The sequence below is a fragment of the Canis lupus genome, chromosome 11 (genome assembly GCF_011100685.1).
Source record: "Canis lupus familiaris isolate Mischka breed German Shepherd chromosome 11, alternate assembly UU_Cfam_GSD_1.0, whole genome shotgun sequence".
Lineage (NCBI taxonomy): Eukaryota > Metazoa > Chordata > Mammalia > Carnivora > Canidae > Canis > Canis lupus.
In genome coordinates, this window is record NC_049232.1 from 38,896,860 (window position 1) to 38,924,690 (window position 27,831).

General features: G+C 40.4%; 1 protein-coding gene across 3 annotated transcripts in view; it reads right to left on the minus strand.

Annotated features, from left to right (window-relative positions):
- Positions 1 to 27,831, minus strand: part of SAXO1 (stabilizer of axonemal microtubules 1) — a 102,306-nt gene that overhangs the window by 67,432 nt on the left and 7,043 nt on the right. The window contains exon 1 of one of the 3 annotated variants that reach the window (XM_038552483.1): positions 1,419 to 1,468. The exons of the other annotated variants lie outside the window; for them this stretch is intronic. Within the exon in view, the coding sequence (XP_038408411.1) occupies positions 1,419 to 1,465 (47 nt within the window). The 5' untranslated portion in view covers positions 1,466 to 1,468. Of the gene's footprint in view, positions 1 to 1,418; positions 1,469 to 27,831 lie in introns of those variants that run through there. 3 annotated transcript variants of the gene reach the window in all.

Genomic DNA, 27,831 nt, shown 5'->3' on the forward strand with positions numbered 1-27,831 from the left:
ACAAAGTAGGACACTAGGCTCACCTAGTCCCATGAATATAATTAGACAACTATCAAATCATCCTAAGTACCCCCAGAAATTGACTTGAAGACTAGCAGAACAAACTCCATAACTGAAGGCAGAGAAGAGGCCACATTGAAGATAGGAAGTGCAGAGATGTGGTTTGGACAAGAAACAGATGGTGGCCACTGTGGTGGGGAGGCAGTCATCCCAGAGATCACAGGAGAAAGAAGCCTAACACATAGGGGAGCACAAGGAGCAATGAATCCCCATAGCAGCTGGCTTGGAAAGCAAGAGGGACCAAATTTCTTGAGTTCTTACAACCAGTGGGGCTGAAAGCCTGGTGGTTTAAAGGTCAGCGTGCTTGGCTTGGGGAGAGCCTGGAGACATTGGGGCTGCTCTTGGAAAACAGGCAGGCAAACAATCCAAAGACCAGCATAGAAACAGCAAACTGTAGAGCCTCGGGTGCACATACTGGGGAGATTATTTGGTCATTTCAGCGCACATCCCAGAGAGGCAGCCTTTACAGAGATCCTCTTCCAGGAACAAAGGAACTGGCCACACCAGTTCTATCCCCCACCCCTCAGCATAAGCACAGTGCCACCTGCAGGAACCAGCCCAGCACTGACACTCACTCATTAAGTTGCTTACACCAAGCCCCACTCCCCCCCATGCTCTGGTGGAACCAACACTCCCAGTCATGCTGGCCCCAGTCCCAGTGCAGAGGGCCCTCTCCCGCAGAAGACTGGCCAAATCCCCTGCCAGCACTGTGTCTCCCAATCCAGGAGTTTTGCAAGGCCTCAGCTCCAGTGGCAGCAGCAATAGGTCTCATTCACAAAGAGATCAGAGCACACCTAGTTAAAATATACCATGTTCAGGCCAGGGACCAAACACTGCCCACCAAAGGTAAAGAGAGCTCCTGAAGAGAACCAGCCTGAAGGATAAAGCAGTCAGGACACAACAGCAGACCATACATAGCACACACTGGAGACACTCTCAGAAGTAGCAGGTCCTGGAGACCAGGGGACTCTGTGTTGCAGGGTACTATAGGACCTCTTCTTCAGAAAGCCATTACCCTCAAGAACAGGAGACATATCTAACTTTCCTAACAGAGACTTAAACAAAATGAGAAGACAGAGGAATATGTTCCAAATGAAAGACCAGGACAAGGCCACAGCCAGGATCTAAGTGAAACAGATGTTTAAATCACATGCCTGAAAAAATAAAAAAATAAAAAATAAAAAATAAAAAATAAATAAATCACATGCCTGATGGAGAATTTAAAGCAATGATCCTAAGGACAGTCACTGGACTTGAGAAAAGAGTGGAAGATATCAATGAGATCCTTAACAGAGAGATAAAAAATAATAATAACATAACAAAGATAAAGGACTCAATAAACAAAAGGAGAAACATACCTGAAGGAATAAACAGCAGGCTGGAAGAAGCAGAGGATTGAATTCATGACCTAGAAGATAGAGTAATGGAAAGTAATCAAGCTGAACAAAAAAGAGAAACAAGAATTATGCAACATGAGAATAGATTTAAGGAAATTAGTGACTCCATCAAACATAATAATATTCATATTATAGGAGTTCCAGAAAAGAAAAGAGTGAAAAGGGAGCAGAAAATGTATTTGAAGGAATAATAGCTGAAAACTTCCCTAATCTGAGGAAACAGATATCCAGATCCAGGAGGCACAGAGAACCCCCAACAAACTTGACAAAAGCAGATCCACACCAAGACATATTATAATCAAAATGGCAAAATAGGGGCACCTGGGTGGCTTGGTAGGTTAAGCATCTTCCTTCCAGCTCAGGTCATGATCCCGGAGTCCTGCAATCGAGCCCCACTTCAAGCTTCCTCTCCCTCTCCCTGTTGCTCCCCTGCTTGTGCTCTCTCTGTGTCAAACTGACATCTTTTAAATGGCAAAATAGGGATCCCTGGGTGGGGCAGCGGTTTGGCGCCTGCCTTTGGCCCAGAGCGCGATCCTGGAGACCCGGGATCGAATCCCACATCGGGCTCCCGGTGCATGGAGCCTGCTTCTCCCTCTGCCTATGTCTCTGCCTCTCTCTCTCTCTCTCTCTCTCTCTCTCTCTCTGTGTGTGTGTGTGTGTGTGTGTGTGTGACTATCATAAATAAATAAAAATTTTAAAAAATAAAAAAATAAAATGGCAAAATATAGTGATTAAAAAATATTAAAAGCAGCAAGACAAAGGAAGACAGTTACATACAAAGGAAACCTTATAAAGCTATCAGTGATTTTTTTCAACAGAAACTTTCCAAACCAGAAAGAAGTGGCATGACATATTCAAAGTGCAAATGGGAAAAATCTGCAGCCAAGAATACTCTATCCAGCCAGGCATTCATTCAGGATAGGATAGAATAAAGAGTTTCCCAGACAAACAAAAACTAAAGAGTTCATGACCACTAAACCAACCCTGCAAGAAATATTAAAGGGGACTCTGAGTGGAAAGGAAAAATCAAAATGACATTATAAAAGTAGGAAACACAAAGCATCAAAAATTAATATTTCTATTAAAAAAAATCAAAGAACTAAAAAAAAAAAAAAAAAAGAACTTGCAGAATAAAAGGATATAAAATATGACACCATACAGGCACCTCAGTGGCTCAGTTGGTTAAGTGTCTGCCTTCAGCTCAGGTCACAATCTCAGGGTTCTGGGATTGAGCCCCACCGTCAGGCTCTCTGCTCAGTGGGGAGTCTACTTCTCCCTCTGCCCCTCCCCCCACTTATGCTCACACGCTCTCAAATAAAATAAATAAAAATTTAAAATAAAAATAGAAAAAAATATGATACCATATGCCTAAAACATGGGGAGGAGAGGAATAAAGAATGGATCCTAACTTAAATGACCATCAACTTAATATAGACTGCTATATGCAGAAGATGTTATATACAAACCTAACCACAAATCAAAAACCACTAATATGCAAAAAATAAAGAGAAAGAAATCCAAATATATCACTAAAGAAAGCCAATAAAGCATGAAAGAAAGACAAGAAAGGATCAGAGAAAATCTTCATAAACAATCACAAAACAAGTAATGGCAAAGGATACATATATAGCAATAACTACTTTGAATGTAAATGGACTAAACACTCCAATCAAAAGACATAGGGTGACAGATGGATAAAAAAAAAAAAAAAGAGGGCCATTGATATGCTGCCTACAAGACACTCATTTTAGACCTTAAGACAACTGCAGACTCAAAGTGAGGAAATGGAGAAGTATTTATCATGCAAATGGATGTCAAAAGACAGCTGGAGTAATAATACTTATATTGGACAAAACAGACTTTAAAACCAAGACTGTAACAAAAGACGAAGAACACAGTATAATCATAAAAGGAACACTCCAATAAGAAGATATACAATTATAAATATTTATGCACCCAACACCGGAGCACACAGATATGTAAAACAGTTAATGATAAAAATAAAGGAACTCATTGATAATAATACAATAATAGTTGGGGACTTTAACACCCCACTTATATCAACAGACACATAATCTAAACAGAAATTCATCAAGGAAATCATGCCTTTGAATGACACACTGGAACAGAACATTCCATCCTAAAACAGCAGAATACATATTCTTTTCAAGTACACATGGAACATTCTCCAGAATAGATCACATGTTATGCCACAAAACAAGCCTCAACAAGTACAAAAAGATCAAAGTCACACCATGCATCTTTTCTGGCCACAACATTATGAAACTAGAAGTCAACCACAAGAAAAAAATCTGGAAAGAACACAAATACATAGAAGTTACGTAACATGCTACTGAACAATGAATGGGTCACCAGGAAATAAAATTTAAAAGTACATGGAAATAAATAAAAAGAAAAACACAATAGTTCAAAATCTTTAGGATACAGCAAAAGTGGTTCTAAGAGAGAAGTTTATAGCAATGCAGGTACAGGCCTACCTCAAGAAGCAAGAACAGTCTCAAACAACTTAACCTAATACCTAAAGGAGCTAGAAAAAGAACAAACAAAACCTAAAACCAGCAGAAACAAGGAAATAATAAAAACTAGAGCAGAAATAAGTGATATAGAAACTAAAAAGACAATAGAAGAGATAAATGAAACCAGGAGCTGATTCTTCGAAAAAAAAAAAAAAAATCAATAAAATTGATAAACCTCTAGCAAGATCTATCAAGACAAAAAAAAAGAGAAAGGATCCTAATAAAATCACAAGAGAGGAGAAATAAAAACCAACACCATAGACAATACAAACAATTATGATACTAACAATTATGAGAGAATATTATAAAAATTATAAAATATAAATATAATATATATAATATAATTATAATTATATATTATAATATAATTATAATATATTATAAAATGTTATAAAAATTATCTGTCAACAAATTGGACAACCTAAAAGAAATGAATACATTCCTAGAAACATAAACAATCAAAACTGAAACAGGAAGAGCTAGACAATTTGAACAATGAAGCTGAATCAGTAATCAAAAAGCTCCCAATTAACCAAAGTCCAGGACCAGATAGCTTCACAGGTGAATTCCACCAAACATTTAAAAAAGAGTTAATACCTACTCTTCTCAAACTGCTACCAAAAATAGAAAAGAAAGGGAAACTTCCAAATTCATTCTAAGTCCAGCATTACCCTAACCACCAAAAAGGAGAACTATAGCCAGTATCTCTGATGAACACAGATGCAAAGTTCCTCAACAAAATACTAGCAAACCAAATACAACAATACATTAAAAAAAAAAATCATTTACCACAATCAAGTGGGATTTATGCCTGGGTTGTAAGAGTAATTTAATATTCACAAATGAATCCGTGTGTTACGTAACTTCAATAAGAGAAAGGATAAGAACCATGTGAGCAGTTTCAATAGACACAGAAAAAGCATTTTTGACAAGGCACAACATTCATTCATGCTAAAAACCGTCAAAAAGTAGGTTTAGAGGGAACACACCTCAACATAAGAAAGGCCCTCTGTGAAAAACCCAACAGCTGGCATCATCCTCAATGGGGGAAAAATTCCAGGGCCTCTTCCCTAAGGTGAGGAACAAGACAAGGATGTCCACTTTCACCACTTTTATTCAACACAGTACTAGAAGTCTTAGTCACAGCAATCAGACAACAGAAATAAAAGGCATCCAAATCAGCAAGGAAGAAATCAAACTTTCTCTATTTTTAGGTGACATGACACTCTCTGTAAAAACCTGAAAGACTCCATCAAAGAACAGCTAGAACTGATAAATTCAGTAACATCACAGGATACAAAAATCAATGTACAGAAATCTGTTGCATTTCGTACACCAAAAATGAAGCAACAGAAAGAGAAATTAAGACAACAATCCAAGGGACACCTAGGTGGCTCAGCAGTTTAGTGCCTGACTTTGGCCCAAGGTGTGATCCTGGAGTCTCGGGATCGAGTCCCACATCGGGCTCCCTGCATGAATCCTGCTTCTCCCTCTGCTTACGTCTCTGACTCTCTCTCGAATGAATAAATAAAATCTTAAAAAAGAAAATAATCCATTTTACAATTGCATCAAAAATAATAATATATCTAGGAAGAAACCTAACCAAAGAGGTAAAAGACCTGTATTTTGAAAACTACAAAACACTGATGAAAGAAGTTTAAGAGGACACAAAGAAATGGAAAGGCATTCCATGCTCCTGGACTGGCAGAAAAAACACTGTTAAGAAATGTCTATCTAAAAAAAAAAAAAAAAAAAAAAAAGAAATGTCTATCTATACTACCCAAACCAATCTACACATTTAATGCAATCCCTACCAAAATATCAACAGCATTTTTCACAGAACTAGAACAGTCAATTCTCACATCTGTGGAACCACAAAAAAATCCCAAATTGCCAATGCAATCTTGAAAAGGAAAATCAAAGCTGGAAGCATCACAACTCTGGACTTCAACTTATATCACAGAGCTATAGTGATCAAAACAGTATGGTACTGACACAAAAACAGACACATAGATCAATAGAACAGAAGACAAAATCCAGAAACAATCCAGGAATTAAGCCCAGAAACAAACTCACAATTATATGGTCAATTAATCTTCAACAAAAAAGGCAAGAATATGTTATGGGGAAAAGTCTCTTCAACAAATGGTGCTGAGGAAACTAGATAGCAACATGCAAAAGAATGACTCTGGACCACTTTCTCACACCATACACAAAAATAAACTCAATATGGATTAAAGACATAAATGTGAAACCTAAAACCATAAAAATCCTAGAAGACATCACAGGCAATAATTTCTCTAACAGCAGCCATAGCAACATTTTTTAGAATATTCCCTGAGGCAAGGAAAACAAAAGCAAACAAACTATTAGGACTATATCAAAATAAAAAGCTTCTGCACAAAAGAGGGAACCATCAACAAAACTAAGACAACCTACTGAATGGATAAAGGTGTTTACAAATAACATCTCTAATAAAGGGTTAGTATCCAAAATACATAAAGAACTGATACAACTTACCAAATAAGTAACAAATAAGCCAATTTTAAAAATGGGCAGAAGGCATGAGCAGATATTTCTCCAAAGAAGACATCCAGATGGCCAACAGACAATGAAAAGATGTTCAACATCACTCATCATCAGGGAAATGGAAATCAAAACTACAAGAAGATATCCCTTCACACTTGTCAAAATGACTAAAATCAAAAACACAAGAAACAAGTGCTGGTGGAGGATGTGGAGAAGGAGGAAGACTGCACTGCTGGTAGGAATGCAAACTGGTGCAGCCACTGTGGAAAACAGTACGGAGATTCCTCAAAAAGTTATAAATAGAGCTACCCTATAATCCAGTAATCCCACTACTGGGTGTTTACCCAAAGAATACAAAAACACTAATTTGAAAGGATATGTGCACCCCTATGTTTACTGCAACATTATTTACAATAGCCAAACTATGGAAGTAGCTTAACTGTCCATCAACAGATGAATGAATAAAGAAGAAGTGATATATATATATATACACACACACACACACAATAGAATATTATTTGGCCATAAAAAAGAATGAAATATTGCCATTTGCAATAACATGGTTGGAATTAGAGTATAATAGCTAAGCAGCTAAGCAAAATCAGCTAGAAGACAACATATGGTTTCACTCCCATGTGGAATTTAAGAAACAAAACAAATGAACAAAGGAGAAAAAAAAAAAAAAAAAAAAAACAGAGACAAACCAAGAAACAGACTCTTAACTATAGAGAACTGATGGTTACCAGAGGTGAGGTTGGGGTGAGGGGGGAAATGGATGATGGGGATTGAAGAGTACACTTATCCTGATGAGCACTGAGTAATGTATAGAAATACTGAATCACTGTACCTGAAACTAATATAGCACTGTATGTTAACTATACTGGAATTAAAATTTTAAAAGTTAATAAAATTGGGGCACCTTGCTGGCTCTGTTGGAGGAACATGTGACTCTTGATCTTGGGATTGTGAGTTTGAGTCCCACTATGAGTATAGGAATTAAATAAACTTTTAAAAAACTTAATAAGGGATCCCTGGGTGGCGCAGCGGTTTAGCGCCTGCCTTTAGCCCAGGGCGCGATCCTGGAGGCCTGGGATCGAATCCCACATCGGGCTCCCGGTGCATGGAGCCTGCTTCTCCATCTGCCTGTGTCTCTGCCTCTCTCTCTCTCTCTCTCTCTCTCTCTCTCTCTGTGACTATCATAAATAAATAAAAATTAAAAAATATATATTTAAAAAACTTAATAAAATTGGGGCACTTGGGTGGCTCAGTTGGTTAAGCATCTGCCTTTGGCTCAGGTCATGATCCCAGAGTTCCAGGATCAAGCCCCACATCAGGCTTTCTCCTTAGTAGGGAGCCTGCTTCCCCCTCTCCCTCTGCCCTTCCGTCCCTGTACTCATGCTGTCTCTCCCACTCGTTCTCGCTCTCTCTCAAACAAATAAATAAAATCTCAAAAAAAAAAAAAAGGTTTTTTAAGTAAGTGTTGGTGAGGAATGAGGAAAGGAATGATTTGCTCTTCTAAATAGAAGTTGGTCAGGTAGTGGAGTTCCTGAGTGGCTCAATCGGTTGAGCAGCCAACTCTTGCTTCTGGCTCAGGTCATGATATCAGTGTCCTGAGATTGAGTCTCATGACAGGCTCCACATTCAGCCCAGAGTTTACTTGAGAGTCTCTCCCACCCTCTGCCCCTCCCCCTGCACACGCTCATAAATAGAATTAAGTAATTTATTTATGTATTTATGTATTTATTTAAATGTTGGTGAAGTAGAGTAAGACTATGGAAAGGAACAGAGGGAAGAGGAATCTAAAAATGTTTAGAAAAACGGAGTACATTCTCAGTCCACATACTCTAAATTCCATATTCAAAGTGAAACCTCTGGGCATTGCTCATGGGAACGTAAAATGGTGCAGCCTCTGCAGAAAACAGTATGGTGGTTCCTTAAAAAGCTAGAATTACCATATGCTGTAATTCCAGGTATATACACAAAAGAATTAAAAGCAGGACTCAAGCAGCATTATTCACAGTAGCAGAAAGATGCAAACAAGCCAGATGTCTGCCAACAGATGAATGGATGGATAAACAAAATGGATATGATATACACAAATGATAGAATATTATTCAGCCTTAAAAAGGAAAAATTCTGACACCTGCTACAAAATATTGATGAACCTGGACGATATTATGCTAAGTGAATAAACCAGACTAAAAATGATAAATACTGTATGGTTCCACTTACGTGGTACCGAGAATAGGCAAATTTATAGAAAAGACAATAGCGGTTTCTATGAGGTAGGGGGAGGGGGTAGTGGAGAGCTGCTGTTTAACAGGAAGAGCTTCTGTTTCAGATGATAGAAAATCATTTAGGAAATGGATCATGGTAATGGCTACACATACTGTGAAAGAACTTAATGGCACTGAATTGTACTTTTAAAGATTAGTTAAAATGGTAAATTTTGTATCATATTTAAAAACTAAATGTATCACTAAGAAAAATGTGTATTTTCTAGTAATGTATTTTTATGCATTTTAAATTTTTTTTAATTTTTATTTATTTATGATAGTCACAGAGAGAGAGAGAGAGGCAGAGACACAGGCAGAGGGAGAAGCAGGCTCCATGCACCAGGAGCCCGATGTGGGATTCGATCCCGGGTCTCCAGGATCGCGCCCTGGGCCAAAGGCAGGCGCCAAACCGCTGCGCCACCCAGGGATCCCTATGCATTTTAAAGTATGTGACCTCAAAACAGTCAACTCTTTGAAACATTTTTAGATTCTCCTTCCCTCTGCCCAGAGTCTCAGCCTAGTTGACTAACTTGTTCTTAGAGCAGCAAAATATTACTTTCTTTTCTTAGAGCTTATCATTTCTACAAGCATCATCTAAACTCAGAGTCAGCAAACCATGGCCCTATGTTTTTGTGTAGCTTATAAGAACAGCGCTTACATTTTAAAATAGTTGAAAAAACCAAGATAAATATTTCAGGACCATAAAAGTATCTGTAACTTTAATTTCAAAATGATAATAAAATTTCATCAGAACACGGCCATGCTCATCCTTCTATATATCATCGGCAGCTGCTCTTGCAGCACAAGGCAGACTAGAGTAGCTATAGCACAGAGGATATGGCCAGCAAAGCCTAAAACACCTACTCTCTGGTCCTTTATAGAAAAGCTTTGCCAAGCCCTGATCTAAATGATCAGCTCAGAAAGGGCTAAACTGCAGTGTCAAACCACACTGAACTTTCCTCTGAGCTAAAACAACCCTTACTTTTTTAAAGTTCTGAATAACATGGCCATTCTCACACTGGACTGACCTGTCTCCCCCCGCCCCCCCACCAAATCAAGTTGGCACAATTGAAGATTTCTGAGAGAAGCAAAAAGTCCTGTTAAAGTCCATGGGGGAGGGGAGGTTGTCATATTTGAAGAGGTGAGTAATGGTGGCAGAAAATACTAGCTATCTACCCCAATATCTATATTCCTCTTCTTTGGTGGCCATAGAATCCCCAATTTTTAGCTGGGCCAGCTAGGAAGTCTTGTATGATACTGCTGGTGAGGTCTCCACAAAGAGAGCACATGGTTTGGGGCTTAGGAGAAACCATTCTTTCCTGCTGCCTAGAATATGGACAGAATGACTAGAGGTTCAGCAGCCATCTTGGATCATGAGGCAAAGCACTAGAAAGAGCCTGAGTCCCTGACATTGTGAGCTGCCCTATCATCCCTAGACTTGTCTTAGGTGAAAGAAAAAATTTATCCTGTGTAAGCCACTGTTATTTTAGATTTTCTGGCATAGACAGTCAAATCTTTATCCAAATACCAAAGTGGTGTAAAAAAAATAATGTGAAATACACAATTTGGAATGAGATTTTTTTTTTTTAAGACAAATATATAGCCTATTTGGGAATAGCTAAGGGGGGAGAGGGAGGTGATCCATTTGGTTAGGGCCTTATCTTAACAAAAAGTAAAAAAAAAAAAAAAAAAAAGGAAGAAAAAGGAAGAGGCATGTCTCTTATATGTTAGCGGGGTGTAATATGTAAATATACATTTGTATACTTATGGAAAGTCTCAAAAAAGATACATAAGAAATCAGGAACGGTAAAAAAAAAAAAAAAAAAGAAAAAAAAAAGAAATCAGGAACGGTGATTGTCTTTGGTAAAGAAACCTGGAAGACTATCTAAACCTTTTTAACCATAAACTGCCATCTCCTCTCAAAGTTTTTTCTTGCTGGGGTGCCTGGGTGGCTCAGTTGGTTAAGCATCCAACTTTCGATCTCAGTTCAGGTCTTGATCTCAGGGTTGATAATGAGTTCAAGCTCTGCAATGGGCTCCATGCTAGACATGGAGCCTACATTTAAAAAAAAAAAAAAAAAAAGTAGGGAGGGCACCTGGGTGGCTCAGTCAGTTAAACAACAGACTCATGGTTTCGACTTAGGTCATGATCTCATGGGTTGTGTGGTTGGGGCCTGACTCGGGGCTTGGCTCTATCTCTGCCCTTGCCCCTGCTTGTGCATCCTCTATCAAGTAAATCAATAAATAAAATTAAAAAAAAAAACAACTCTTGCCGAAATAAAAATAATAAAGTACTAGTACAAATGCTCAAGCCTAAATCCCCTGTAATACTTGAAATGGCAATGATGAAAGGTTTGGGACCTTGTATTTTCATATGGATTAATTCATTTAGTCAGATTGCTTTCCATCAATAGACAAATTATTCATTCAAAAATGTATTAAGACCCTACCAGGTGCCACTGTCCTAAATATTCAGCCAAATGACTAAAATCCAAACTACCAACAGCACAAGGGAGTATGAAAGTCAGGAAAAGAAGGAGAAGCAATCATGAAGTATGGGACACAGGAGTAGGGGTCTCAATGGGGGTGTTTAGTCAGTCATAGGACACTGAACTCTGGAGAAATGGGAAGTACAAAGCTGATATGCTTTCTTAAGAGAAACAAGTACCAAAAGGGATCTGGGACAGATTTTCCCAAGTCTCACATCCAACTTGAGATGCCAGCAAGCTGACCTTTTAACCTCTCACCAGGCTGTCACTCCAGCCCCACTCAGGCCATGCATGAGGTCACAGGGTGAAGAGCAGGATAAATCAAGAAGGGGCGGTGAGGGTAGAGGGAAAGAAAATTGGCACAGCCACCGTGGAAAACAGTATGGAGGCTCCTCAAAAAGTTAAAAATACAGTTACTCTATGATCCAGCAACTCCACTCCGAGGTATATACCAAAAGGAAATGAAAACCAGATCTTTAAGAGATAGTTATACTTCCATGTTCACTACAACATTATTCATAATAGCCAAGATATACAAATTACCTAAGTGTCCACCAGAGATGAATCATACATATATATGTATATATTTATATAAATACACACATACACACACACAATGAAATATTATTCAGCCATGAGAAAGAAGCAAACTACACCATTTTCAACAATACTGGAGGTGGGAAAAACAGGGACAGGCTGGTAAAAGGGTACAAACGTTCAGCTACAATATGAATAAGGTCTAGGATCTAATGTATGACAGGGTGACTAATAGTTGAGAACACGATATTGTAGAATTGAAATTTGTTCAGAGAAGAACTTAAATGCCTCACACACGTAAGAAAAGATAAATGTGAGGTGATGGATGTGTTAAGGGGAAGAATCTGTTCACAATGTTTATCAAACCATTGTGATGTACACCTTAAATATCCCACAGTTTTGTCAATTATACTTCAATAAAGCTAGAGAGAGGAAAAAAAAAAAAAACTTCCCCACACATGGTGGGGGAAACGAAGGAGGAAAAGAGGGTTGGTGTTCCAGCCACTGCTGGGGACTTTTGCAAGGACATGCATGTTCTCTTGGAGCACTTTTGAGCATTTGTGCAACGTAGTTACTCAGCTAAGCGAATGCTGAGCACAGCACACAAAATTTATTAACCCCCGAACTGAAAGCAATTCATCATCCAGCTCACTGATGGATCAATCTAGTCAAAATGGCTAAATTCATTCATACATGCAGCCAACTGTTATTTGCAAACAAAAATCCATATTTTGCCTTCAAATAAACAACGATGCCCCCATTTTAATCAGTGCCACGCCAGCAACGGCAGACAGAATTGACTCTGGATGGCCTGTACCTTTTCCCCTCTGTTAGAGAATCAAAGCCTAATGCTGACAAGATGATCCTGAAGTTATTTTCTGTATCTATGGGCAAAAAAATAATCATCTTTACAGAGTTTTTTTTTTTTTTTCAATCTGCCAAATTTAAAAATTAAAAGAAAAAAAAAATCCCAGCAGAGATGAGTGAGGTACGGAAGGATTTTTCAGAATTAAATCACCCCAAACCCTCACAGCAGAAAACTCTCCACGGCGGTGTTGGCTTTTCGGCAGGGGGAGACATGCCCCTTCTGAGATTACAGTTTCAGTTGAAACTAAAAACTCAACCAGGAATACCCGGAGATACAGCGCTGATGACATAAACAGTCTAAAAAAGCAGCCCCCAGCTATAAGATGTGGCAAAAAGGGGGAAACTGCAGATGCTTTTTTGGCTCTGTGTGAACTCCTGAGACCCCAGGTGGAAACTGTGAAGTAATAGAAGCAATTTGGTATTTAAATCTGCGAGGAGAGGAGTACACAGAATGAAATGGAACAAACATCAGGGAAAATGGAGATTTCTCATGGTGTTATTCCCCAAGTGGAAGCACTCTGCCTACTAAAACAGCTGTGAGAAATCCCGACGTGCTTACACTCTTTCATTACCAAAGCCAGTCAGATTTTCCTTTACTCATGCAATTTCCATCACCTCAAAAAAGAATACTCTCTGAAGAGGCAAAAATCCATTTAAGGTTTTGTTTTTGTTTTACCCAAATAAACATTATGCACCATAGAAAAAAATCTTCCATGAATTCGAAGTTCATTGGTACACGTTGTGCACCTTACTCTTCCTGGGAGGGTCTAAAGTGCTTCGGTGACTCTGAAGACCCCTGAGGCACCCAGGGGCAGCCCCGACACTCTCAGGGCTGGAACCCACATTTCCCACCTGCTTAGGAATCGGGTTTTTCATCAAGTTCTCTTTTGATGGGAAATAAAGATAATCCATGGGGATTCCTGGGTGGCTCAGTGGTTTAGGCCCTGCCTTCGGCTCAGGGCCTGGTCCTGGAGACCGGGGATCCAGTCCCACATCGGGCTCCCTACATGGAGCCTGCTTCTCCCTCTGCCTGTGTCTCTGCCTCTCTCTCTCTGTCTGTGTGTCTCTCATGAATAAATAAATAAAATCTTTAAAAAAAAAAAAAAAAGATAAGCCAGACACTAGTCACTGGTTTGGTTTGTTTCTACCTCTGGTCCTACTAAACAAACACTGCAATATCCAGGTTTCACATTCCTAGAAACCCCAATCTTTTAGAATATGGCCAAGAAGATGAGAGCAAAAGGATTCTAAGCACCCAAAACACTGAAGTTGTCACTTACTTATTATTAACCTAAGTGCAGATCCTTTTCCCCTTTATGTATATCTAGTTAGCTGATTTTCCAGAATAGAAGCAGCTGATAAATAACAGGAGTCAAAAAAGGGGGGGGGGGGGGGCAGTTCCAGGCAGGCACGCTGATTGTGAGAAAAATACCTTCAGTGGTGCCTGGGTGACGCAATTGGTTAAGGATCTGACTCTTGGTTTCAGCTCAGGTCCTGATCTGAGGGCAATGACATGGAGCCCACTTCAGGGCTCCAGCTGAGCACAGAGCCTGCTTAAGACTCTCTCTCCCTCTCCCCCTGCTCCTCACCCCTGCTCACTCACTCACGTGCTCACGCTCTCCCCCGCCCCCCCTTCTTGCTCTCTAAAACAGTAAGTCTTACCTGTACAGGGAGCCTGCTTCTCCCTCTGCCTATGTCTCTGCCTCTCTCTCTCTCTCTCTCTCTCTCTCTCTGTGTCTCATGAATAGATAACATCTTTTTAAAAAGAAAAAAAAATAGCTTATTAAAGAAATCAAGATATTATATAGTAGTAGTCTAGGAAATTTTCTTTCAAAGGGATTTACTTGAGCAGTGAGATGGGAAATCCTTTCTCAATAAAACTGTATAAAGGAAACTTAAATTTATGATCATCTAACCAAATACTGAACTTTCAACCACATACCAAGACTCTAGGCTAAGTATTTTACATACATTATCCCATAAAATCTTTACACTCTCCCCATTTTACATAAAGGAACTAAGACACAAAAGGGTAAAAAGGATTCAGGTCTAACCCCAGAATCTCTAACCTAGGCACTACAATATGGTGTCCTGCATTGCTTTCTAATTGTGTTACTCCACATTCCAACTGCATGGATTTTAAACTCCTTAAAAATAGGGATTAAGTCTTCCACTTATAATAACACCAGGAAATCTAAGTGAAGTTCAGAGTATTAAAAAGGCATTGAAATACATGCTGACTAGACAGCAGTACCAAATAACTTTTTAACTATCCTATTTCTCCAAACCCTATAAAACTACCTAATGAGGCATTTGAGCCCATTGCCACCCTCTCTGGTGGGAGAGGCAGAAATGGGTTCAACCACAGTGTCACTTCCTTGGCTCTGCACTAGGAACCCCACCGCCATGGGTGATGTTACCAACAAAATATAACCGAAGGAGGCACACCTTGGAACACATGGAGATTCCCTTTCAACTAAACGGAGTACATTTTAAAAGTTACCAAAAATTGGGGATCCCTGGGTGGCTCAGCGGTTTAGCGCCTGCCTTTGGCTCGGGGCGTGATCCTGGGGCCCCGGGATCGAGTCCCGCATCGGGTTCCCGGCATGGAGCCTGCTTCTCCTTCCGCCTGTGTCTCTGCCCCTCCCCTCTCTATGTCTATCATAAATGAATAAATAAAATCTTAAAAAAAAAAAAAAGGTACCAAAAATTTTGCCTGACAAGCCTTAAATTTCTTGTGTGCCCAGAGTGAAGACTTAGATTTTAGGACCCAAGTCTGAGTCCATATCCTTTACTATAAACAAATTAGTGGAACCTAAATCCTTTCAAAAATAGGGCTCTTGGGGGATCCCTGGGTGGCGCAGCGGTTTGGCGCCTGCCTTTGGCCCAGGGCGCGATCCTGGAGACCCGGGATCGAATCCCACGTCGGGCTCCCGGTGCATGGAGCCTGCTTCTCCCTCTGCCTGTGTCTCTGCCTCTGTGTGTGTGTGTGTGTGTGTGACTATCATAAATAAATAAAAATTTTAAAAAAAGAAAATTAAAAAAAAAAAAAAAAGGATTCTTGGGATGCCTGGGTGGCTCAGCAGTTTGGCACCTGCCTTCGGCCCAGGGCGCAATCCTGGAGACCCGGGATCGAGTCCTACATCAGGCTTCCTGCATGGAGCCTGCTTCTCTCTGCCTCTCTCTCTGTATCTCTCATTACTAAAAAATAAATAAAAATTAAAAAAAAAAAAAAGGATTCTTTTGTTCAAGTGATCCTTGAACAAGGCAGGGTTTGGGTTGCCAACCCCCACGCAGTCAAAAATCCACATGGAACTTTGACTCCCCTAAAACTTAATCACCGACTGTTGACCAGAAGCCCTATGGATAAGTCAACACATTTTGTATGTTATATGTATCGTATACTGTATTCTTACAATAAAGCTAGAGAAAAGAAAATGTTAAGAAAATCAGAGAAAATTCATAGTAATATACCTATGTATTGAAATAAAAAATCTGTGTCAGTGGACCCGTGTTCAAGGATCAACTGTATATATATTTCAGTATTGGCTTTCCATAATGGAATATAGATAGATTATTCAACCCAAACTGATGCAGAAAAAAATTTACAAAAAATTTTTCAAAAACCCAAGACCCAATTATACCATTTCTGCTTTCTCTTCCTCATTTTCCGTATTTCCACATGCCTCCTGAACCATTTCAAATCTTAGCAGCATAAAGAGGGATGAAGAAGCAATGAGGGACACAAGGTGAGAGGCAGAAGAGTTACTTTGTTGTCTTAACCAAAGGCAAGAGAAGAAAACCAATAGAGAAAGTAAGACTTGGCAACTTTGTTTTCACTTATCTGCACTCAGTTATCTAATGGGGCTTAAGAGCTAGTGTTGTTCACTATGTTCACTAATGTCTCAGACTTCTTAGGGTGGGAGAAGTAGAAGTGCTAAGGTACCTTACCCCTAGCCCTCCCCAAATACTTTGACTTAAATTACTAAAACCAAAAAAAAAAAAAAAAAAAAAAAATTACTAAAACCAAAATAGTAGCATTACCAACAAGATCTGAAGTTAAGAAACACGTCAAGGCACCCACAGCACTGACCCTCTATAAGGAGGGCCAACAAAGGTGCCCCAGTCAGCCCCTCACCGCAAGAGGCAGCACCAGAAAATCACAGTGGGACCTCCAAATGTGCAAATCCTAACACTCCCCTTGCTCAGAACTCAGACAAGCTACTCTGTGATTATATTTTGGCTTCTACTGTTAATTTTTCTAAAAGGAAAGTATACACTAGCCAGCAAAAATAAGGCTTTAGGCCCCCTCTGCAGATATGTCACATTCTAAATTAATAAATAGGCACGGGGGTTAACACACTGGCTCTGTGGGCCTGGTTAGTATCAAGGCACACCCAAGGGTGACTGCTCTGGGCTCAGGGTGCTGACACAAAGTATGATCCTGGCCAACAAGAAGCACAACCAAGGAGCAGCAGGTTGCGAGGTTGTCCCCATCAATGGAGCATTCCCCTGGCAAGCACCTTGCCTCCTCAGGCCTCCACATTTCCACAACCTCCATCGAAGCTCAAAGGTGGCTCCAGAAACTAACTGGAGGCCCTGTTTGCACACATTTAGCTCAAACTGGCTTTCAGAGGAACCGAATTAAGACGCTGGAGAGGAGCCAGCCCAAAGGGAAGGAGTTTGTGAAAGTGTGCATAACAGTAGCTCCCAGTGAGCCCGAAGCCCATTTGGCCTGCGAAATGCAGGTAGGCTCCCAAACATGTTGACTTCAGCAACAAAGTCAAGCTAGCAGCTTTGGCAATTTCAGTTCCATTTACTTTTTTTAGAGATTATATTGCCCTCTTGTGGGAACTAGGAAGGTGAAGTTTCACGGTATTTCCCCTTAACTTTATCCAAGGTCACTATGGAGTGAAAATACCATTTAGGAACATGGGCATGGTACCGGCACATTGTTTAGTTTTTCAAGAGAAATAAAGCCCACGCTTTTAAAAATCAGGAGAGTTCACAGAATGTGAGCAATCATTTTTATCTTTTAGGAAATAAATAGTTATATATTTATATATATTATATATAAGGGTACCTTATATTCATCAGAAGATTCATAGAATCTTCTGGTGAGTCTGGAATACAGGCTGTTAGTCTACTTCACATACCAAGTAGAATTAGTCTACATGGTGTCAGGACGGTTTGGGGAGCCTGACTTTTAGGATGCATGGTAGGAAATAGCTGGAAAGGCAGGGTGGGGGCTTAAACAAGTATAGTTTGTTCTTTGATCAGTAGACAACTACCAAAGGCTTTGAATTAAAGCCACATGATCTGCTGTTCAGAGTAGTGGCTGCCAGAACTAGCACTGTGACTAGTGCCCGCTAGAGCAGAAAGGAAAACAGGACCCTGTAGCTCAAGTGAGCCCCCTGAAATACGGTACAAAATTACAAGATGCTTGGTCAGTGGACAGAACCTGCTTGTTTAGATTTCAGCCTTCCTGAGAGAGGGGTGGAGAGACCCAGGAGGGCCGCAACTTTGCCGCAAATGTTGCCAGATGCCTCCTCTGCCTCGTGCAGTTAGAACATGGGACTTAGCCTCGGAGGTTCTCACAAGGATACAGAGCAGTGAGGCTGAGGGACCGTGTTCCCTGCACCTGTCGAGGTTAAGGAGTCCCTGAGTGAGTCCCTGGTGAGCGCCGGCATCACTTGTCAAGGTTGCTTCCAAACAACCCTGGCCAAAAAAATTCCTGTAAAACAGACTGCATCTTTACATGGCTTCTTTTTCCATCAACGACTGGAAAGTTTGAAAGCCTTAAAATTGCATCTCTTCTCCTTGAAGAAACATACGCCTTTAGTATCTGGCGTTGATACTCAATGAAGTAGCTTCATGTTTTTTCAAAATGTGGTCCATAGTCCACCTTGCATCAGAATCACCAGGGTTGGGTGCCTGGGTGGCTCAGTGGTTGAGCATCTGTCTTTGACTCAGGTCATGATCCTGGGGTCCTGAGATCAAGTCCCGCATCAGGCTCCCTGCTTCTCCCACTGCCTAGGTCTCTGCCGCTCTCTGTCTCTCTCATTAATAAATATATAAAATTAAAAAAAAAAAAAAGAATCACCAGGGTTGTTAACATTTGCAGATTCCTGGGCCCCAGGACCCACAGAGTCAAACTATATGGGGGCAGAGCCCAGGATTTGCATCTTTGAAATAGCTCTCCAGGTGATTCTTAATACTAGAATTTCAGATGTCTGTATTCAGGGGAAGGGCACAGTCATGGGGAAAGCATGGTCTCTCTACAAGGACAAGAGTATAAGGTCCATTCTTGTGATAAATCCATTATTGCAAGGCTATCAAATTATAATCCATGGTTTGAGAAAGCCTCTAGCCCAGTGATTCTCCGACTAGGGCTCTCCCCACAACCCACAGGACTTTTGGCAACAGGACAATAAAAAATGTTTCCAGGGAACTGTATAGGTGCCGTGGACATCTAGTGAATAGAGGCCAGGAATGCTACTTAACATCCCACAGCGCACAAGACAGGCTTCTAAAACAAAAACATCAAATTATGCCACAGTTGAGAAACTGCTCTAACCTAAGTTCAGTGTTTTATTTTCATAAATGAATACAGAAAATTAAACACTAGTTTTAAGCCTTTTTTTGTTTTGTTTTGTTTTTTAGCTGCTTAACCTCTCAAGCCCTTCCTTTGTTTGAGGAATTCCCAACCATGCCAACCTTATGAGAGGCACAGCCCATCTCCCGCTGGAGAAGCCAACACCCAGCTCCACAGCGAGGCCTCAGCATGTGACCAAATCCTAGCAAACCTGAAGCTCTAGAAATGCTAATGTAGAATAAATGTTGCAAAAATAAGATAACTAGGACAACAGTGAAGAAGTTGTTTCATGGGCAGGGACCCTGGCAGGTCCAGTGGTAGTAGCTGCAGGTGTAGCATGCTCAGTCCCCAAGGGGCCATTAGCAAGAGCCTCACCAGATGGTCTCCAGAGAGTCATCTGGACTGTGGCTCTGGCTTCTCATCCTCCATCCTTGCTTCTCCAGCCTTCCTACTAATTCTGTCAACCGTCCTATTGCTTCATTTGTTTAAATCTACTTAAGCCAGCCAGGGTCCATTTCAGTTGCTTGAACCAAGAATTCTGAATAATAGAACCATTCTGGGAGCTTTCCTAAGTACCAGCATCATCATTGAAAAATATCCGCAGTTGGTTCCTGCACCTTCTCATACAGAGACTGGAAACTTGAAAAGGCAGGGAGAGCAAAATAGCAGCCCTCAATCCACACGTGGTGGGGACTCAGAGCATGTACACTATTGGGACAGAAAACACAGAACTATTGATGATTGTCCACGAGAAACTCCTAACTCTGGGAAACAAAGGGTTGCAGAAGGGGAAGTGGGTGGGATGATAGAGTAACTGGGTGACAGGAACTAAGGAGGGCACTTGATGGGATGAGCACTGGATGTTATACTGTATGTTGGCAAATTGAATTTAAATTTTAAAAAAATGTTAAAGAAAAAGAAAACACGGAAACAATGCCCCAGATTTTTCATCCTTGTATCATGTTATTTAAGATTTCTCAAATTCCTTTTAGAGAAGAAAGCATCTTAATAAAATTCATTTCTAGAGCAAGCAGTGGAAGAGAAATAGGAAGCCTTGATTCGTGGAAGCGTCAGAATTTCAGCAACTGCCATGTTGGCAGCAAGTAGGGCTTCCAAGCCCAGAGCCTAGTTGAGAAAGGCTCCAAGGTGGTGTGAAGTAGAATGTTGTAAGGAAAGAGCATCATGGGTCATCCCTGTATTAGAGTGGAATCAGTTTCAAAAGTCATACACTGGTTGCGGGAACTGTGAAATACATTTCCCAGAAAAGCATTGCTTCACGTGGTGCCTAGTATCTCAGGCTAGCCCACCAAAGCCTCCTAAACACAAACTGCTACGTGTGGACATTATCAGGGAAAGTCATGGAAGCAAGAGATGAAGCATTTTTATTCATTACCCAAAGGCTATTAAAGGGCTCTCAGAAAAGCAGGGGCACCAAGTGAAAAGACAGTTCCGTAGGAGCAGTGGATGGAGACGGGAGGCTGGAGTCCGCACATGTGCTTAATGCATTACCTATAAATGCCTTAGAACCCTCTTAACTTCCTGGGTTTTTCAGGCACATATGGATCTCAGCTTATCCTTCATATCACATGCACCCATAGTTCCTTGCTCTGCAATAGTCTTTCAAGTTCAATCATCATATTAAAATAAATGCTCTTCTCCTTTTTTAGAAATCTGGGTTTTCAGTGTTGAAAGAGACCCTGGAGATCATTTTGTCAAACCTCCTGTCCAATGCAGGAATTCTTTCCACAGCATCCCAACAGGCACATGCCTGGCTCAGGGACCAAAGGCCGTCCACTTCAAGTCTCTAGTGTCCTGCTGCAGAATTCTTAATTTGTATTGACCTCACACCATCTTTCATGAAGTGACCACTCAGTGATCTTAGTTCTACCCTCTTGACTCATAACAAGTACAGATCGTCCCCTGCAGAATTCAGCCTTTCAGTTACTAGGCAACTATCTATCCAGCCCCTCATCTTGTCATTTTTTCCTCACTTCCAGAGTACATCCCCCACAACCTAGCCCTCCTGGTCACTTGTTAGCCTTTAAAAAGTGAAGTGTCCAGTGGCACCTGGGTGGCTCAGTCAGTTAAGTGTCCAACTTTGATTTTGGCTCAGGTCATGATCTCAGGGTCATTAAGAATGAATCCCAAGCCAGGCTCTGCACTCAGAGACTGCTTGAGGTTCTGCCTGTCTGTCTGTCTGTCTGTCTGTCTCTCTCTCTCTCTCTTTGGCCCTCCCCCAGTTTATATGCTCTCTCAAATAAATAAAACCTTCTAAAAAAATTAAGTGTTCAAATGGAAAAGCATCCTTCATTGTGGTATGACCAAGCCAAAGCTCAATGAATAATTATTTCTTCTGACCTGGACACCCTACTTCCATTCAGCCCGAAATCACGTTAATGTCTCTTAGTAGCCACATCACATCATCAGATCACATCAGGATTGTGGTTAAGTAAAACCCGAAGACCTTCTCATGAACTATGGCCAAGACAAACTTCTCCCATTACGAATATGTATAATTGATTTTTCATCCCAATGTAGAACTTCATGTTTACTCTTGTTAAATTTCAGCTTGGTTTGGGGCCCAGCATTCCAGCCTATCAAGATAATTTTGAATCTTGATTCTGTCATCTACCACACTTGCTATATTCTTCCCATTTTATGTTTTCAGTATATTTGATAAGGAGGACTTCTACATCTTCATCCAAGTTTTGCTAAAAACATTGAACAAGACAAAGTTAATGGTGGGGTCCAGTGTCATGGTGCTAGTGATGTTGTTCCAAGCAGGCAAAAAGCCAATCAACTGATGGCTCTATGGGCAAACTTGTTCAAGGAGCTGGAATCTACCTAGTTACATTATCACCAAATCCATCATTCATGAACTTCAGCTATAAGAATATCTTGGCAAGAGTCCTCAAGGGGCCCCAAATATCTGTTTTTGTTTCTTCTTCTAATTTTTTTTCTACCCAAACTCCTATTATTCCAAATAACCCCCTCCCCACCTGCTCAGTCTGTACTGTGGAACCTCATGACTCCAGATCTCAGCTGACTCAGCCAAGGCAAAGGACCCTAGCTGCCAGGGGAACCACATCATAGGCTCCCCTCTTCCTTTTGAAATTTGAAAATAGTATATTAGTCTCTTTGGTTATCCTAAATAGTGGCATAAAGTTAGAACTAGGGCAGCCACACACAGCTGATGTGCAGAGAAATTCAGCACAGCAAGAGGAAACTGGATCAGCCAAGTCCCCAAGAATCTAGGAGGCCTAAGACAGACATTCATTCTAACTACCCATTCAATATTTTTGGAAAAAAAAAAAAATCAATAGAACACCTATCCTTCCTCACCCCTGCAACACATCTCCACTTTTCCTTCCCTTCTCTAGGGTCACCAACAGAGGTTCTAGAAGATCTCAGAGACCGGAGATGAAAATTACTAGGCTCAGAAAGCTCCATTACAGAGAATAGGGGTTATCTCATTGTCTGATGAGCATCAATTTTTTATTTTAACTTTATTGTGGTAAGAACTTTTTGATCCTTAGAATTTTATTCCTCTGACTCACCATCATGACTACTGGACACATCTTCAACATTCCTCCCACCCTTACTTCTTTGGGATATCTTGACTCCTCTTGGTTTTTTTGTTTGTTTGTTTTTTGTTTTGTTTTGTTTTTACTATTCTAAAAGTTTATTTAACAAAAACTTCAATATGAAAATGCACAGGACCTAATTTTGATATCATAGTAAATCAGATACTATGGACAGGGGACATGTAGAAGCAGTTGATTTCTTCTGATGAACACACCCATTGTTTATACTCTAAGCTTCTAACATGATACTAGCTCCTCGTATTACCACCATCCCAATATTGTTCTGTTGCCCACTGGCTGCATCTCCGCACATTCATCTATCACAAGATTCATAAACAATATTCCTTGGGCATGTCTGCCACAATTTAATTTTAATGATAATTTTTTGTCCATAAATTTTTTTAACTCGGGAGGGTAAAGCTTTGCTCCAAGTGTTCACTTAGCGAGCTCAAAGATGCCTGACTCCCCTTGTTTTCAAATGTGTCTTTGATCTGTTTGCAAATTTAAGTTATAGGTTTCTTTCTTGAGTTTATTTGTGAGTGCTGGGCCTCTGTTCCCCATGTACCACAAAGCAATTACTGGAATGTTGTGTAAGGGTGAGTCTTAGATATACCCGGGGACATAAGAAAGCCTGCATGTAAATTAGTGTGTTAAGAAGTTGATAAGCTAGTGCCTGGACCCTGGTTGACAAGCGTTCCCCTATTTCTCCCTGCAATGAAGGTCTTAAAACTGGGATCCTCTTTCAAAATTTAGAGCCTGTGAGATTTTTTTTAAAATTCTACTTGGCGCACAATGTTATATTAGTGTCAGATATTCAACATAGTGATTCAACAAGTCTATACGTTATGCTATGCTCATCACAAGTGTACCTACCTCTACCACCATTCAACACTAATTACAGTACCATTGACTCCATTCCCTGTATATTGTGGTAATACTTAAAAGATCTACCCTCTTAAAATTCAGCACACAATACAGTATTGCTGATAGGTACAATATTGTACAGCAGAGCTCTAGAACTTACTCTCTTGCTTAACTGAAATTTTAGGCCTATTCATTAGTAACTCCCCACTTAACCCCTCCCCTCCGTCCCTGGCAGCCACCATTCTACTCATCAATTTTATGAACTTTTTAGATAACTCTGGTAAGTAGAATCATGCATATATATCTTTCTGTGACTGGCTTATTTTCCTTAGCAGAATGTCCTAAGGTTTTATCCATGCAGTCATATTGCAGAATTTCCTTCCATTGTATGTAGGATATTTATCTATTCATCCATCAATGGATATTTAGCCTTCTTCCAAACCTTGGCTATTGGAAGTAGTGCTGCAATAAACAAGGGGGTGTTAATTTCTCTTTAGGATCCTTATATGAATTCCTTTAGATAAATACCCAGAGCCAGAATTATCTGATCATAGGAGTAGTTCTATTTTCAATTTTTTATGGAATCCCCATATGGTTTTCCATAGTGGCTATACCATTTTGCATTCTCAATTCCCAAGGCAACCTGCAGAGTGGCAGAAAATATTTGTAAGCTATGTATGTGATAATAGGTTAATCTCTAGAATATAGACTTCCTATATATAGAATATAGGAATATAAGGAATTCCTATAACTTAAGAATTCTAGTTTAAAATGAGCTGAGAAAAAAATAAAATAAAATAAAATAAAATGAGCTGAGGACTTAAATAGACAGCAGCAGGAACATGAAAAACTGTTCAATGCCACTAATCATCAGGGAAATGCAAACTAAAACCACAAGATATCACCTTATACCTATCATCATGGCTGTTCTCAAAAAAACAAATGACAAGCGATGATCAATAATTTCTAAAAGTCCATAGATGTTAAAGAACCTAAATGAAGTCACAAACCTAATAATCAAAACCAGGACCAGAATTCAAACATTCTAACTCCTTGTCCCACGTTCTTTCCCAGACATTATTCATTTGAGGCAAGAGAGAACAAGATGTTCAATTAATCTTCTGCTTTCCATTTTGAGCTCTTATTCAGATATTATATAGATTGTCTGTATCTGAAGAACAGAGTTGAAATACATCCTACCTTAAAGAAAAAAAATGGACAGCAAGGAGGAAAAGGGTCGATTTTTTTTAATAATCACATACAGGACAAGGCTTCTAAAATTAAATAACTGAACAGCACAGGCAGAAATTTAACTTTTTCCTTACATCACTAACTCAATTTGTTAACATTAGAATGAGTGGCTTTGGGATATTCTGGAGACCCAAACAGATCCATACATTCTGGGTATGTGGCTAACTTGGCAGCCTCCCTTTAAGAGGGAAGGACCAGGGATCCCTGGGTGGCACAGCGGTTTAGCATCTGCCTTTGGCCCAGGGCGCGATCCTGGAGACCTGGGATCGAATCCCACGTCAGGCTCCCGGTGCATGGAGCCTGCTTCTCCCTCTGCCTGTGTCTCTGCCTCTCTCTCTCTGTGTGACTATCATAAATAAAAAAAAAAAAAAATAAGAGGGAAGGACCATCACAGATGCTTCAAAGTCATTTTGCAGGAACCAGGAAGGAAGAGGATAGAATGGAACAGTAATATATGCTAGGCAGTGAGGATGCCTTTAATGCCTTAGGCACCCGAAGACTTGGAAGCTCTGAACTGAATTAGAAACATTACCTTAATGTTAAGGTCTGAACTTGAGAAGTAGAACCATTGCTTGACTAAAGTGGAGGCATCCCTGAGAAGGCAGAGGGCCTTCCCACTTGTGTAAGGAGCAGATGGTCTAATGCAAACCATGTCTCTCCTCCGAATTTAATCAAATTCCCCAAGCACTTAAGCACATCACCCTGTCTGAATTCTCTGCAGAGCATTTTTCATTACCTGCCAGTTAATAAACAGAATTAATACCCCTCCCTAGTGTTCAAGCTCTCTCCTCCCAGGACCTCATTATCTAGAGCGCAGACCGGCATCTTTGTGGTGATTTAATAACTTTTATCTATGCCTTACTGCCTCTGCCAGGCACTATTCTATTTGTGTATTTGGTACTGACTCCAACCGCACAAGAACGCCATGAGGGTCTATTATCTTCATTTTACAGATCAGGGGGAACAAAGGGGCACACAGAAGGTAAGACTCTGCAGTAAAATGACCCCACAAGACACAGCTGGGGAGAACAAAGGCTGGGATTTGAACCCAGGTGGTCTGGTTCAGGACCTGTGCTCCTAACTCCTACACTCAGCTGCCTCCCACTCAGAGTAAACCATCAGCACGTTGTTGAATAAAGAAAAATGACAAGAATCGAATGAAGATACCTTGAAGGAAATATTAGCAAACTACAAATCTATTTGGGAGTTTTTGGGGTTTTTTAAGATTTATTTATTCATGAGAAATATGAATAAAGAGAGAGAGAGGCAGAGACACAGGCAGAGGGAGAAGCGGGCTCCATGCAGGGAGCCTGACATGGGACTCGATCCCAGGTCTCTAGGATTACGCCCCGGGTTGAAGGCAGCACTAAACCGCTGAGCCACCCAGGTTGCCCCTATTTGGGAGTTTTAACCAAACAGCAGACTTTCAGATATTGGGTATTTAAGACGAAGACGCCAGGGAGGAGAGAGAAGGGATGTTGCTCTTTTGAGAAAAAGGTTTTATCTATGTTATTCACCTGCTCAAATCCATCGGTGACTGCCTTGCTGCCCCAGGTCACATTCTTAGACATTTAGGAGGCCTGTGCAATTACTTCCATGGAGCTTCTGGCATGACCTCCCTCTCAAGGCTTCAGTGTGCGTGTGGATAGGATATATTCCACATCTCTATGCCGCCATGCCCCTGCAGCTGGTATAGACAGTCCTGCCCCCAAAGCTTTCCTTCAGAGCTCCTAAGTGCTTGTATGTGCTCTCCTCCCCACTAGTCCTCACACCTACCCTACAAATAAGGCGTTGTCATCATCCCTATTTTACACATAGATTAAACTACCTGCACAAGCTCAAAGTGGCAGGACCAGGGCTTGAAACTAAGTAACGCTTTCCCAATGCCCTGGGCAAGTAATTTCCTCTTCCTACAGCCTCCCCTGCTACTCCTTCTCAAAGGGAGCTCTCCCCTCTCTGAAATCCTACAGCACTTATTTTATTGGTCTTATTGGAAGCTTAGCTACTCTTCGCCCCAGGAGAGAGGTCATCTAAATGAATGAACTATAAATCAGAAGGTCAGTCCAAAATATCAATAAAGGGAAGGGAGTCTAAAACTGCCCAAAGCAGATGGAATTAGAGCAGGGGTACTCGAAACTCTAAACTGATCCATTTGTAGACTGTAAGACTGAGTAGATCGTTTTAACTGCTGTAATTTGAATTACTATGAAGTTGCGCTCTAATTTCCTATCAGAAATTTGACTCATTATACATAATTATACTCATAAGATAAAAGCTGTATTTTGATGATTAAACATTAATTCTGATACCACAAAGATGCCATACTTTTTAAAGAGCATATTACATGAAAAGCACATAAATTCTATAATAAAAATAATTCAATGCTAGAGCAACGTTAAAGAGGTTTTTCTTCTCCGCCCCCCCCCCCCCACCTTGGCTCCTCTATCTGGATTCTGCCAAAGATAAAAAGTCACCAGCAAGCATCTATTAAAAGCTGCTCTTTGTCCTTTTTTTCTTAATCAGAATTTATGAAGTCAATTTTATTTAAATTAAAAACAAGAATTCTTCTTGAAACATGTAATATCAAACCAATTCCTTGATTTTTTTTTCCTTCCTCTTAATTTGTAACAGAGACTCTAAGAAAATAAAATCTAAGGTTAAGGAAATTTCCATCAATGTGAAGAAAATATTTTCCAAAATTAAAATAACAAGTTCCTCCCTGGTTAACATAACTGAGTTAAGTTGCAGATACATGACTGCCCCTGAGATCCCCTTCCTCCCCAAGCTCTGTGAAAGGGCCAAATCCACATCCTTTTCAACAACTCACAAGTCCTCTACGGGACTAC